Below are 15559 nucleotides of genomic sequence, written 5' to 3'. Positions count from 1 at the left end.
TCCTTATAACAAGTGTAACTCTATGTAAGAATAGTAAAAAATTACATATAGAAGGTGAATCAAACACTTAATGTCAATTTCTATAACCTCTTATGTTGACAAGTATTCTCTTTTAATTAATGCATTACCATTTTAGTTATTTCCCAATGGCATATATATTGTCATATATATCTTATTTAGCATTAATATATTATATATAGTATGGTATCTATGGCTTTTTTTTTTTTTTTTTTTTTTTCTATTATGGCATGTTATTTCTTAAATATTTATGAGTTGTTAGTTTACATGCATATATTCGTCTTATCATATATAGCATGGTAATGTTGGTTTTTCTATTAAGGCATATGTTGTATCATATGTGACGAAAAATCTAACAAAAGGTAATGGAGGGACAACATTGATGTGCAGTAATAAACATGAAAGAATAAAGACTATATTGAATGAAAATAAACTTTAAGGACCAAATTATATATTGGTAAAAGTTGATGAACCATTTGTGATAAAAATCTTATTAATTTTGGACGAAAAATTTGCTATGCTATTTTTTTTTTGTCATTGTCTTATATACTATTAGAAATTGGAATTGCTATATTTGTTTAACGAAAAATAGTGACAATGTGACTAAAATTGGAGCAAATATTTAGAGACTCCAATTATTCATTCAAACATCACAAAGGAGTTAATATCCGACAACATTTTGATTGCCACTTATATTCGATACCAAGATTCTAGATTTATAGGTATGTTGGAAAATTACATACCTAATTTGTATTGGATTAATATGTGATCAGTAGAGAACAGATTAGCATAAAATCCAGATATTTACTGAATGTAATAACATTAGAATATAAAAAGTATAAAACCTTGTTTATTAACATTTTGTCATATTAGAAAAAATAAAAACATTTTGCCATAATAATCCAAACGCCCTTTATACAATTTTAAATGATAAATAAGCTCACTTGTCAATTGTCATTAATTAGAGCCACCAAAAAGCTAGTATTTATAAAACGAAAAGAAAAAAAAACTAAAATGCGGCTTCGCGTAGTGTAAGTATTAGACTATTAGTTAAAAGAAAAAAAACTAAACTAAAATGAGGCTTCGCGTAGTGTAGAACACCTCTCTAACTCTCCCTAAATTCGGAGGCTTCTCTTCTCTGACCCCTCACTCGCTAAAATCAGAGGCTGAAGACGATGCTGAAGAAAAACCATTTGAGCTTTCTTCACCAGCTGAAGACGACGATGTCGACAAGTGCTTCTTCTTCTTGCAACAGACACAGAGGTATTCCTTTGCCTTGTCTTCACTACTCTACTCATTTTCTTTTCTTCAACAATTACTTTGCCTTGTTTCATTCTCAATCCTCAAACCCAACAAAATCTACAAACCCCCAACCCAAGCCCACTAATCTCCACGATGCTTTCAATTTGTTCAATACCATGCTTCAAATGCGTCCTCTGCCTTCTGTTGTCCGTTTCAATCAAATTATGGGTCAAGTTGCAAAATTGAAACATTATTCAGCGGTCATATCTTTGAATAACCAAATGTGCCTGTTGGGAATTGCACCTGATGTTTATACTCTAAACATTATCATTAATTGTTTTTGCCATTTGAACCAAATTGGTTGTAGTTTATCGGTGTTGGGAAAATTCTTCAAATTTGGCTTTGAACCAACTGTCACAACCTTCAACACTCTAATCAAGGGCTTTCTTCTTGTGGGTAGAGTTGCTGAGGCAGCAGGACTGTTCAGAAATATGGTGGAGGGAGGTTGTAAGCCCAATGTGGTCACATTTAGTACTTTAATAAACGCCTTTTGCAAAATGGGGAATAATGGTGCAGCTATTCAATTGCTTAGGAAGATGGAAGAAGAAGGTTGTAAGCCTAACGTAGTTTCCTATAACACCATCATTGACAGTCTTTGTAAAGACACGCTAGTTGCTGATGCATTGAACCTCTTCTCAGAAATGATTAGTACCGGTATTGTCCCAGATGTTGTTACATACACCTCTTTGATTGATGGAGTTTGCAAATTAGGCAAGTGGGAAGAAGCTACGAGATTGTTGAAGGAAATGGTGAGTAAAAAAATCTTTCCAAATGTTCACACCTTCAGTGTCTTAGTAGATACGCTTTGTAAGGAAGGGAAAATTGTGGAAGCAAAAAGCGTGGTAGAAATGATGATTCAAAGAGATATTGAACCTAATACAGTTACGTACTGTGCGCTTATGGATGGTTACTGCTTGCGAGGAGAATTAAAGGAAGCAAAAAGAGTTTTTGATGTAATGCTTAGCAAGGGTGACATTGTCAATGCTCATAGTTATAACATATTGATAAATGGATATTGCAAGCATAAAAAGATCGAAGAGGCCATGATGCTTTTTGAAGAAATGTCTCGTACAGGACTGGTTCCTGATACCATTACTTATAACACTCTTATCGATGGTTTTTCCAAAATGGGGAGATTACAAGATGCTCAAAACTTGCTCTCTAAGATGCAATCTTGTGGCCAACTTCCAAATGTTCGAACTTATGCTGTTTTACTGGATGGCCTTTGTAAAAACCAACAACTTTCTATGGCAATAGAATTGTTTAGAGAGATGGAAGGCAAGAAGTTGGATATGAATATTGTGATTTACAGTATTCTTATTGAAGGTTTGTGCATAGCTGGAAAAATTGAATCTGCATGGGATCTCTTTCGTGGTTTATCATCAAAGGGATTTCAACCTAATGTGAGGACATATACTATAATGATTAATGGACTTTGTACTGGAGGCCTAATAGGTGAAGCCGAAAGGTTGCTTAGAGGAATGGAAGAGAAAGGCTGTTCTCCGAATGATTGCACCTATAACACAATTATTCGAGGGTTTCTTAACAATGATGAGACAATAAGGGCGGTGGGACTTATTGAAGAAACGGTGGAGAGGGGTTTCTCTGCAGATGCATCAACACTGGAATTAATAATTGACCTATTGTCTAAAGATAAAGTAAATCCCAATTTGTTGTCGTTAATAAAAAAATCATGATGAAGTTAATTTGCATCTTTTGGAAATTGAAACTAGGGACACTTGAGGTAAATCTGTTCTGGGATAGGGTTCGGTTTTGGTCTTCCCTTTGGGCTTTGATATCCACTGGATTCAGAGATTCCTCTTTTCATGCTATATTTTATGATCGGAGAGCAGCTGTACTGTAGTCTTGGTAGCCCGTCTTTCTGGTTGTATCCTGTTGTTCTTTCTGAGCAGTGGACATCTTGTCCCTGTGTTGTACTACTTTTTCATTAATAAAAGTTTGTTTCTCATTTAAAGAAAAACAAAAAAACTTTATTTATGCATTGAATGCCTGTTCATTTATTTTCTTCATTATTTTTTTTTTCGCAGATCAATATGTGCATCAAATTAAGTTGATGACTCACTTTTGTTTTCAAGATCCTATATAGTGTATAGAGGAATTCTCATATAATCTTTACAGTACATGTTGAACTAGTATAAGAGTCACTAGATCTGAACTCCTATGTGACTAACATAGATAAAACGCTCATTTTACTTTTACTTCTGAAGTTGTATACGATTTATCAGCTTTTTCTGCAGTGCCGGAGACTTCTAATAAAAACTCTCAATTTTTTGTTGGTTGGTGCAAAAAGGTGGGAGAGTTACAGAAAATTGAAGTACTTTTGGAGAAGTTTGAATTCCCGGGAAACGAGAGAACAGAGGGTTTTTGAGCTTGTCTGGTAAATTTTCCTTTATTAATCAAGCTTTCTTGCTAATTGAACATGTAATGGAGAAATTACTATGTTCCTTCGTTTACCTGTGTTTCTCGCCATCTAAACCGAAAACTTGTATTGGAATCGGTGTTTCTGTACCATGCTGTGGGTGATCGAATGGTAGGGAAGCTCGAGATGGTGGAATTCTGCGAGGCAGAGACAGTGGAAGTGGCCGTAAGAGTAGTTGGAGAATCAACTAAATGCGGCATAAAATTTTGCTTTATGTCATCTCAGTTTTTGGATATTTAATTTTTCTTTTTGTTCTTTTTTAGCTTTCTCTACAAAAAAATTAAGTGGTATTCCATGTCAATCACTTGTTCATTTTTGCTGTCTTTTTCCGTGTATCTGGCTTTCGTGTTAAATGTTTGTGGACATTCATTCCTCAGAAGGAAAAGGTTATGCTTTCTGTTAGGTCTTAGGAAATAGTATATAGTCCATCTTACTATTGTCATCAATTGCTTTGGTCATTTGAAACAAATGGGCTATAGCTTATCTGTCTTGGGAAAATTCTTCAAATTTGGCTTTGAACCAGATGTCACGACCTTCACCACTCTAATCAAGGGCTTTCTTCTTGAGGATAGAGTTTCAGAAGCAGCAGGGCTGTACAGAAATATGGTGGAGGGAGGTTGTAAGCCCGATGTGGTTACATATAATACATTAATAAATGCTTCTTGTAAAATGGGTAACAATGGTGCGGCTATTCAATTGCTTAGGAAGATGGAACAAGAAGGTTGTAAACCTAACGTAGTTTCCTATAGTCACAGATTGATGCCAAAATATCAGAGAAACAAATGCATAACGATGATGTTGATAGATGCTTGACATGTTGTGCTATCCAGGAAGAAATGAAACCAATCTTGATCATATCTTGCTTGAAAATAATCTTAGTAGAAAACTCCATTAATCCGTGAGACTGAGTAGTTGCGCCCAGAATGGGAACTCTTACTATTGCAAGTTTGTTTTGTGTCATTTAGTGACTCTAGCTTGGTTGTTTGGATTATATATATTGGAGAGTTCATTGTTCATTAATTAAATTTAAAACTCCCACTTCTGTGTCTACAAAAACTTCAATAAAACTCTAGTATTGTTTAATACATACTTTATGGTGGGAAGGTGTGATGACTTGACAGAGGTGGTCCCCAATCATCACTGTATTACATCCAATTTTAACTTACAGATATATAACTGTCAATTTGCTTCTCGATCCAATTATGGTTTGGAAGAATATTAACCCTGCCACATCTTCCCATAAGGGCCAGTACTGCAATTGAATTAACTTGATGTCTGCACTTACATCTCATAACTGTCACTTGTTGCTTCATACATAAATAAAGAATAAAATATCTAACCAGTTCGCTTGTGCAAATTAAGGATCGCGTAATGACGCCTGAAACACCTCCCAGTTCATCCACCTTTCAGATTATACTAGAATTGGTGCCCGCGCATTGCCGCGGGTAACAACAGATGACAAACGTTTTAAAGAGAGAGGTGTTTGGTTTTTTAAGATGGTAATGACATGTTAAAAGAGTTATGAACATTGAAAATATATTATGAGTTGTTGGATGTCAGATTACTCAAAATATAAGTGCCTTTCATAGACTGTGTTTAGATGTGGGTAAAAGTATGGTTGTTTGTTGTTTTAAGATATTGATCATATCTTAAAAGTGAAAACAGGTTTCAAAAAATATTACAATGCATGTGAGAAATCTCTGTTATGCCAAACAAAAGATAAGGGGATATGTAATTCTTGATTGTTCAAAAGAAGTATTTATGGTCATTCAGAAACGGGTCAAATTGTGCCTGGTGAGTTGTCCTCGTTTGCTTTCTCATGAGGGTTGGTTTGTTGCAGGGGGAGAGTTCACCATCTTTTTTTCCTTCTTTTGTTGTGGGGCTGTTCTCTTCTTTGTTGTCTTCTGTTGAGAGCATCTTTTCTGTTGTGCTGTATATTTTGATGAATATAGAAAGCGTTAGAAATTGAAAGATGTCAGGTTAAAATGAATAAAAAAAGGAATCAACAGCAGATATTAATTGTGTTTTTTGTTTGTTTTGTGATTTGTTTTTAGGTAAAAGAAACTATATACCATTATTAAAGGATGAGGATGAAAAAATGAATGTTAAAATTGAAGGTTGACTGCAATATGTATAAGATGAGGTAAAATCAACAATGCATCTAAAAATAAATGTTTGGTAATGTTTAAACATTCTGATATCTGGCAATAAAGAACAAAATAGGAAAATGTGTTAAATTGAGATATAGAAAGGAAGCAGAAAAATGTGGAGAAGGGTCATACAAACTAAAAGGAATGTATTGTAAGCTCTATTTATTGAGAATGACAAAAGTGATATTGGTTTATAAAAAGATAATAGTATATATCAGATAAAAATTGTAGATAATTCTTGAAAGAAATAAATTCAAATTCATGATGTTTTAATAGATGTAATTCAAAGTATGTGTGAATGGTGAATGAGGTAAAAATAGCAGTGGGATATCATATGATTTGCGAATTTAAGAATATCAGTATGGATTATACCTGGGTGTGATTTTTTTTTTGTGGCTGTTTTTTTTTTTTTTGAAGGCCATCAAAGGGATATCATCTGAGCTCAAAATATCTTTTGTGGTTGTTGCATCTTCAGCTGTATCTGTGCTGGCGATTTCTTCAATCGTTGCTACTCTGTTGAAGATGGTTTTTGAAAGAACAGGAAAAAAATGAATGGATGTTAGAATTCCTAGAAATGTCCAATAATTTGAATAGTATTAGCATGAAGAGTTAGAGGTTTTATAAATTGGGTACCTCTTGAATTTTTTTCTCATGTTGGTGAGAGAAGTGAAAAGAGCCCTTTTTACTGCAGCTTTTTTGGGTGACATGAGAGTGGGGTATTTTCTGAAAGTCCTTGATGAACCAGAAAGTGCTTTTGCTGGAAATTTTTTTGAAGTAGGTGATGGAGTGGAAAGAAGATTTGTTTGGATTGATTTGTTCCATTGTATGCATAACCATTTGTTGATCGGAGGGAAGAGAGGGTTGTTCAAGAACTTGGGTTTCGTCATCAAAAACAGCGTGGATCAGCAGGTCATTTCTTTTGAAATCAGTTTTCATGCTGCCAAACCTGATTTGGAAATTTTTAATTTGGCCTCTGAGTCGAAGTATATGTTCTGGGAATTGATTCTAGTCATTAAAACCTTGTTCAACAACCAAGCTGAAGCATGAGATTCCAAAGAGTTGCTCAGCAGGCTCTCCAATTATCATAACACTTGTTGTGTTACTTGCGTCAGCAATTGCAAAACTGACTTTGAACCTACATTTTTAATGTGAGTTGCTATAGTTGAATTGAAGAATGTAAGTTGAGAAAGTATAAGAAGGTTAAAAAAATTCTATTATGTGGTATATAGATGGCTTTAATTCTTATTTGATTGATTGCAGTTGCAAAAATGTTATTAGGTTTCAAAGTTGTGAATATTGTTTTTTGGTAATATTACATTTATTTCTTAAGAGAGATGAAGTGCATGTGTAAAAGTGATTATATACTTTGATTATTTAAGGTGTGTCTTAAGGGATTTGTTATTAATGAAAATAAGGATTATGGATGTCCATCATGCACACTAAATATATATTTTTTTAAATGTGTAGCATGCATGCCATTTTTTAAAAATGGATGTGATGTATAGCCAACAATTACACACAGCGTTTATAGTTTATGAAGTATATAGTTTATAATTGTTTGGCAAAAGTACAAAAAAAAAAAAAAGAAATTGGTTACCAAGGGATAGGAAGTGTGTTGAGGGTGCCATGTCTTGGACAAATGAGTTCATCACTATGAGGTGAAGGCTTGACCTGTTTGTGGCAAGTTGGACATGCTCTATACCACCATCCAACATTTGTGTTAAACCGTGTAATGGTTGCACGGCAGATAACCAGTTTGTCCTATAAGTTGTTGGAAATAAGTAGTTAGGGTATTGAAGAAGTTTAGATGAAATGAAAGATTTAAAATGGATGACTTGAGATATTTATTTTGATCAAAATCAGGAGAAATGATAACGATGATGCAATTATGAAAATAAGCCTCTCAAGTAAATTATATGAACTCTATAACAAAAAAACAAACAATCTGACAATGCTTGAATTGAGAGCAAATTTTTAGTTCTGTTCTTTATGTTAAGTGAGAGATGTCCAGGGTTGCAAAACGCTGAAATACAAAATAATCTGAATAAAAATTTGGTTTATCATATTATATGAAGTACCAGAATAAATGGTTTTAGTTGTCTACAAATGCTTGAGTTTTTGGACAATGCCTAGAAAGTTTTTGGTATCAGTGAAAATACCAAAAACAAACTGAATTAATTAGTCTAAAGATTGGCTGAATATTTATAAGCATCTTATAGTTAATTGTACAGCAGAGCCTTTACAAAAATAGAAAAGGTGATTATGTGCTAACTATGCAGGATAATTGTAATTATGTTATACTAAAGTCGATGCTGCATAATTATAAGCATGTTATATATATTTAAGTTTTAACTTTGTCCAAATATGATGGATAATTATAAGCATTTTATATTTAAGTTGCTGTTGTCTAAGTTATAGTTTTTTTAAAAGCATTTTAGTTGTTAGTTAGTAGTTAATTGATATGAATATTTATAGTTAATTGGTATATATAAGTTAGTGTGAACATTGTTTGGTAAAGTTCATTTGGTGCAAGTATAGGATGGTTAGTTTGACAAAGTTTATACGGTGTAAGTATATGTTAGTCTGAAGATTGTTCCTAATTAGTATTTCAGAGTGAATATGTATTGTTGAGAACCAGTATAAACCAATGTAATTAGGTTATGAGTAGATATTTACAGATTTCATATTTTAGAAAGGGAAGAAGATATGCGAACACTGCCAAAGATGCCAAACCACTAAAAGTTTGTAGGTTATTCTATTATGAAAGAGTATATTAGATAATAGTCTGAAAAATGCGAAATTACCTAGATAGTGTGCTCCACAATGAAAAGAATAAAAAAAATGTAAATGGGTTAAAGTAGTTTTTTGTGAATGTGGATTACCTTGTTCAGATCTGGATCAAGTATATTCAATTCTGCTATATCTACCTTTTGACTCTCTTTTAATTGTTGATAAGAAAGTTGAAGCATTGCTGAAGGTGGGAGCACTTTGATGGCTACTGTATCATCCTTGAAACTGAATTGTTATTGTTAAAAATCTTGAATTGTAGAGTTATTTTACAAAAGTAGAATTGGTATATTGAAAAAGTTTAAAAAATGTTACGCAATCTTGTATGATTCAAGTTCTGGTATTGGTGGATTGATGAAATACAGAGTTGAGTTGGTGCTGCTAAGAACAGGTTTTCCTGTGCATGGGTAAAAGAAAAATGAGGCAATTTTTTTTATGAATATTGGACATGCAAATAATAGGAAGTTGGGAAAATGTATCAGTTACCTTGATATTCTTTTACCTTGACGCTTGTGAAAATGATAAAAACTGGTGGTGCCAATTGTTCTATAGCACTGTGATCAAAGTTCTTGGCAGCATCGCTCCATAGTGTGACTCTAATTGTCTGATGGCTGAATGAATGAATGCAGGAAAAAATATTTTAATGGTGATCGTAAAAGTGTTAAAATTTGTAAAGACTTGGTTAATGGTTGTACCTGATGTTTTGAATATATACTTCACATTTGCTCTCCAACCTTGTTTTCTCAATCATCTTTTGTTCCAAATGTTGTATTTCAGTTATATGTCCCATCACATCTTCCAATCCATGAAAAAATCATAAGCAGATGTCTAAAGTGCATAAGAGAAGTGTGTAATTATAATTTGAGTAGTCTAAGAGAGTAAAAAAATTTAGGGTTAATTTCATATGTATACCTCAACTATACATCATTTATCAACTGGGTACCTCTGGTTCAAAAACTTTCATTCGGGTACCTCAACTACGAAACCGTGTCAGTTAGGTACCTCCGTTAGTCTGGACGTCAAAAAGGCCGTTATCTGATGACGTGGCACACCACTAAAAGGCTTCATTTCAATTCAGTACTTTAACTTTACCATGTTTTTCAAGTTCATACCTCAAGTTCAAAAACTTGCAAATAAATAAATGTTTTCCAGTTTTTATCTCAACTTCATCCCAACTTTTGACCCATCAAATCTTCACCAAAATTATCAATCTTATACTCATTTTGAAGCTATGAATCTCCTCTTTACAACCATATAAAAATCATGCAAAAAGGAGTTATGAAACCCGAGATAATTGGTCACAAAGTAGGCTACCCGAAACTGCTAAATTTTTCAAACAAATTGGCAATTTTGGGTAGCCTAATTTGTGACTACTTATCTCGCGTTTCATAGCTTCTTTTTGAATTATGTCTATATGGTTATAAAGAGGAGATTCATGGCTTCAAAATGAGTATAAGATTGTTGATTTTGGTGATGATTTGATGGGTCAAAAGTTGGGGTGAAGTTGAGATAAAAACTGAAAAACATTTATTTATTTGCAAGTTTTTTAACTTGAGGTATGAACCTGAAAAACATGATAAAGTTGAGGTACTGAATTGAAATGAAGCCTTTTAGTGGTGTGCCACGTCATCAGATAACGGCATTTTTGACGTCCAGACTAACAGAGGTACTTAACTGACACGGTTTCGTAGTTAAGGTATCCGAATGAAAGTTTTTGAACCAGAGGTACCCAGTTGAAAAGTGGTGTATAGTTGAGGTATATAATTGTAATTAACCCAAAAATTTAATGAAAATGTTGGGAATAAATATGTTTTGTGATCAGTACCTGTTAGAATTGTGGTTGTATTTATCCGTGTGGATAGTTGATTGTAATCCATGAGGTGAAAACGGTGCGCTGGAATTTTTGGTTGAACAACTGTCAATTTCTTGAATACGATTCTCTCATTGAAAATGATAGCAGCAGCATGAGGAACGACTTTGTAGATTGATCTGCTCTTTATTGTGTGAAAGTAGCTGATGTCATAGGCAGCTCCAAATTATATCTTTGGAGCGACACAATCATAGTCAATTTCTTTGACTGTTCCCTGAATTGCTTCTCCCTTGATTCAGAAGAAAAATAAACTTAATTAATCATGTTAGAATTGCAACAATCAAGAAAACAAATAAATTCCCAAAATGTAAACACTAAATGAAGCATGACATTGAAATAAGAGAAAATGGAGCATAGAATTGATTGGATTGTATGGGTTATCTTTAGACCATACTAAGTTATACTCATACCATATGAAGTTTGTTAGACTAACTATGATATATTTGGAGCATATGAATTTTGGCATTGGCAATTTAACAAAGCTGGTATTTAGTATAAAGAAAAAAAAAAAGTTAGTTAGATGAAAATTTGATATCTGTAGACAATTTGCACAGGGATTGTGTAAGGGTTTTTGAGCAGATAAATGTGGCTGTGAAGACTTCAAACAATTGTTTAAAGAAATGAATGAATGGTTGCAAATTGGGAAGATGGTAGATGTTTAAAAAAAAAATATGATTTTTGCAATTTAAAAGGTTGAAATGGTGCTTCAATTATGTGTTGTAATTTTGATTAAAAAAATGGGGGGTGGCAGCAGTAGTCTAATGTTGTTTAGATATTTTATATACTGTCAGCAGTATAAGGTGGGTGCCAGCAGTATTGTTTTTGAGTACTGGTTTTGTCATATGTTATAGTTTGAAAAAAAAAAAAAAAAAACACTCTTAGTGAGTTGATTTATATTTTTTAGGAGGAAAATAGTTTTGCAAGGTGTTTTGGCATGAAAAAATAGTTTTGGAAAAGTATGTTTGACCTAGATTTAGGTAAAAATGTTTTGTTTTTCAAAATTAGATTTATTCAAAGGAACAACAATAATAGTAAAATAAGTAATGGGGAGAGTTTATTTACCATCGCATCAACCAATATGCATTCTAAACCAGCAAATTGATGATCAGATCCAAAAAATTTTGGCCTCCAGATCCTACAAATTCGAACTCTAATTTTGAGTTTGTCTTGATGAGGTTGCAAGCTCCTGATTGGACTTATATTCATTGTATCAAAGGGCTGAAAATATAGCATATTTTGTGTCAGTAAAAGAAGAAATAAATTTTGCTAAATAAGAATAGATATAAAATATATAGAGATGTTTAGGTATGCATAGAGAGAAGTTTAAACCTGAAACTAAATTTTGAAGAACATCTTTATACATAATGTTTTTAGTGTATTTATTTGGCATTTCTTCATTGTTGTCTATAATAATTTTAAGCCCTTCCCTTGATGTAACCCTAGACAATGCGACACATAGTTTCCCATGGGTGAAGACAAGCTGGGGAAGATATAAACCAACTGTTTTAAGAGATTGTCCTTGACTCTTGTTTATCGTCATTGCATAGCTTGGTCTAATTGGGAATTGTCGCCTTTTAAAAGTGAAAGGCCATTTTTTTTCTGTTGCTGTAAGGCTGATTCTAGGTATAAAGAATTTGTGACCAATGTTGCTACCAGTTAGTATCTTTGCTTCAATAACTCTATGAGTCATTTGGGTTCTGACCAATCTAGTTCCATTACATAGCCCTGAAGATTGGTTTAAGTTTCTTAACAACATGATGGGCATGCCTATTTTTAAAGTTAGACCATGTGGAGGTAAGCCATTGAATTCAAGCTGATTAAGAAATTTTGTAGGATACATTACGCTAAGATTTTCTAAATTTCCAGATGAGGAGCATAGAGAATCAGAACTTAAATAAGTTCTGGCTTCTCCAGGTAATAAATCTATGGCATAGTTATTTATTTCAGTGACAGTAGAATTCTTAGGTGTAACAATGGCTCTTTCTCTTAAGTAAGCATAATTGTCAAAGTGGCTAACAAAGTCTGTGTATGTTACTAAAAAAATTGAGTCAATTGGATTTGTGTATGACTCAATCAATAAATCTCTAGGAATTTCTACCCAAGATACCTCCTCATTTGTTGGATCATTTATATCGCATATTTGACCATCACCAATTTTGAGTATCCAAGTAGCAAAGTCTATAAGTTTTTTTTTTTTCCTCACTGTTTAACCCCTCCCTTGATAGCCTCATATTTTCTTTCAAAGAAAAAATTTTGAAAGAAGGCCACATATACGAACTATTAAGAGTGGCATGTACTATTTCTTCCCTTGTTCCACCTGAAATAACTGGTAGTATTTGCCTAAAATCACCCCCAGCAAAAAAGGTTTCCCACCAAATGGGACAGGCTGACCTGAATTATCTATATGTGATAAAATATCACATCGTGATTTGTCTAGTGCTTCAAAACAGTCCATATGATTCATAGGTGGTTCATCCCAAACAACTAAGGCAGCTTTTTCAATCAATTTAGCAAGATGAGTTTGTTTTTTTATTTGACATGCGGAAGAATCAGTGAGATTGAGAAGAATTTGAAACCTAGAATGAACTGTTCTGTCTCCAGGTAACATCCATGATGCAATACCTGATGAAGCAACAGCTAGAACAATCTGACCCTGAGATCTAATTTTATTAATTATTGTGTGCCACAAAAAAGTCTTTCCAATTCCCCCATGCCCATAAACAAAAAACAAACCTGGTTTTTTTTCATTTATAGCAGTGATAACAGAATCATACACTTGTCTTTGTTCTTTGTTGAGTTGAGTAATTAAAACAGAATGTTCATTGGCTAACTGATGAAGATCATAATCTAATTCTTCTCTTAACAGTTTATTCCTAATTTGTAACATGCTTTGTTCATCAGGAATTGGAAGATTATGATCTTTCAAACTGCTAGATGATGGATTAAAGAGTAGCTCTAGTTCATACAGAAGGGAATTTTTTAATTCAGATCGTGGCACAATCAGATTAGGCATACAAAATGTTTTTTTAAGATTATATAACATGTCATCACACATATTCTGCTAGTAAGCATTGAAAATGAGTACAGGATTTGCTACATCACAAAACAAAATTATTGTAACAAATAATTGCCTTAATTCAGAGCATGATGCTGTGCTGACAACATTTTCTAAGGCCTCAATCCTTTCTCTATCATCCCCTAACAGACCCAAAGACCTACATGCAGACTGATATGATGGGTGTTTAATGCCATTAAGAGTTTTTATATCATCAAAATCAAAGGCACCTTTATGGAAATTTAAAAGCATTCTCAAGTAATATAATTCTCTAGCTGCAGGGTGTAAATAAGCTATTCTGCCTATAGATTGACCTTTTTTTCTAGGTGTCCAAATCTTATTGCGAGAATTCCATACAAATTTAGAAGGAAATTCTAAATAAGATTAGTTTTGTGCCTGAGGATAATTTTTGTTTGCTTGAAACCAACTGGTTAACATTGTATCCTGAATAGTCTCTCGATTAAGAATCGAATTAAGTGATTGATCTTCACCGAAAACAACATTTTGCTCTAAAGGCAAATGAATAGGCAATCGTTCAATGGCAGGTTGTCTACAGTGAATAGAGAATTGAAATAATCTCCATGCAGCTTCATATGGTGATATATATCTACAATTAAGATAGGATAATATTTCATCTTGTGGTTTGTTTTCAATTATGACTCTGGCCCTATCTGAACCTTTGTTGATGTATTTAAACAGATATTTTATAAGCATTGATTGACAGCACAATTCAACATTTATATGAGCATTATACCTTAATAATAACTCTGAATTGTAAGACACTATAAAACTGTTATCAATCTTAATTCCATTTTTCAGCACAAATCTATTAAGATTATCACGACACCTATTTGTAGGAAAACCATTTGTTTCAAAAACTGTTTCACTTTTGTATTACTTTGGGAAAAATTTAGAACATTTTCCTCCTCACATGCAAGGAGAATTATAATTTAAATCGCCACACGGACCATGGATCATGAACTGATCTACAATATGATAAAGTGTTGGATCCACAGTTTTGTCTAGCAATTCAGCTGAGATTATTGAGTCAATATCTGCTGTAGACGATGACTTGAAATTTTGTTCCAACCAAATGAGGAGATGAAAATGAGGCAATCTTCTTTTTTTAAATTCAATTGTATGAACTTCTGTTTGATATGACAGAGAGAAAAAAAAACAACAGGATTAATTAATTTTGTATTTAAAAAGGAAGAAAGTCAGCAAAGAACAAATTCTCTTTAATGAAATTCACCTGCTGCAACTTGTCCGAAAGGTTTTCCTGATTTGATGTAACTAATCATATCATTCAGTTTGATTTTGAATATTCTAGCAATGATGTCAGGCCTATCTTCTGGTTTGCATCCAAGTTTTCTAAGAAGTTCTCTAACAATTTCACGCCACTTGACATTGCAAGTAAAGGTCATAAAAAGATCTGGATTGCCATAATGCCTACAAATTGCCATAGTATCTTGGTAATTATTAATCATAGGCTTTTTAACAAGATACCGACCTGAACTTTGACTCGATTTGCATGTTATCACCTAATTAAAAATTGAAGCAAGTTGCCCCCTGAATTAAATTTTGTTTGCAAGTTACCACCTCCATCCAAATCCTCATGGGTTTTTTAGTTTTTTTGTGAAGAAGAACTTGGGTGGGAAAGTTTTTGCCATCTCACCTTGCTGAGTGGCAAAGCCCAACCAATTACAAGTGGCCACATGTACAACCATTTTTTTATTTTTCTTTTCCTATTTTTACAAACTTTGAAAATTAATTAAAAATAGTTCGGACTCAGAAAATACACGGAAAATTCTTACGGACTCGTCTTGAGTAATAGTAATTTACTATGGAGTCAAATTATCAATTTGCCCTCTGAGAGTTTCCAGCAAATTTAGGAAGTCCAAATTTATTTCTAAAAATTTAAAATACTCTGAATTCTT

At 33.2% G+C, this 15559-nt stretch overlaps 2 protein-coding genes across 3 annotated transcripts; one reads left to right on the top strand and one right to left on the bottom strand.

Annotated features, from left to right (window-relative positions):
* Positions 1 to 1172: 1172 nt before the first annotated feature.
* Positions 1173 to 3188, top strand: LOC147282639 (uncharacterized). Of its 2 annotated transcripts, XM_086247057.1 has the most exons (2): positions 1173 to 1754; positions 1857 to 3188. In XM_086247057.1, exons 1-2 carry the CDS (start codon positions 1194 to 1196, stop codon positions 3015 to 3017), a joined length of 1722 nt encoding a protein of 573 aa, XP_086103183.1. In that variant the 5' UTR covers positions 1173 to 1193; the 3' UTR covers positions 3018 to 3188. The 2 variants fall into 2 exon arrangements, with proteins under 2 accessions (XP_086103183.1, XP_086103182.1); XM_086247056.1 differs by having other exon boundaries at positions 1173 to 3188.
* A 3727-nt stretch (positions 3189 to 6915) lies between these two features.
* On the bottom strand, positions 6916 to 15085 carry LOC147282638 (uncharacterized). The gene is made up of 7 exons (XM_086248243.1): positions 14875 to 15085; positions 9393 to 9492; positions 9184 to 9308; positions 9013 to 9094; positions 8793 to 8925; positions 7508 to 7671; positions 6916 to 7045 (listed from the first exon to the last, which is right to left on the bottom strand). Exons 1-7 carry the CDS (start codon positions 15083 to 15085, stop codon positions 6916 to 6918), a joined length of 945 nt encoding a protein of 314 aa, XP_086104369.1.
* Positions 15086 to 15559: the final 474 nt, after the last annotated feature.

The sequence above is a fragment of the Dryas octopetala genome, chromosome 6 (genome assembly GCF_963921425.1).
Source record: "Dryas octopetala chromosome 6, drDryOcto1.1, whole genome shotgun sequence".
NCBI lineage: Eukaryota > Viridiplantae > Streptophyta > Magnoliopsida > Rosales > Rosaceae > Dryas > Dryas octopetala.
Note: the sequence above shows the minus strand (reverse complement) of the source record. Positions and strands in the feature narration are given on the sequence as shown.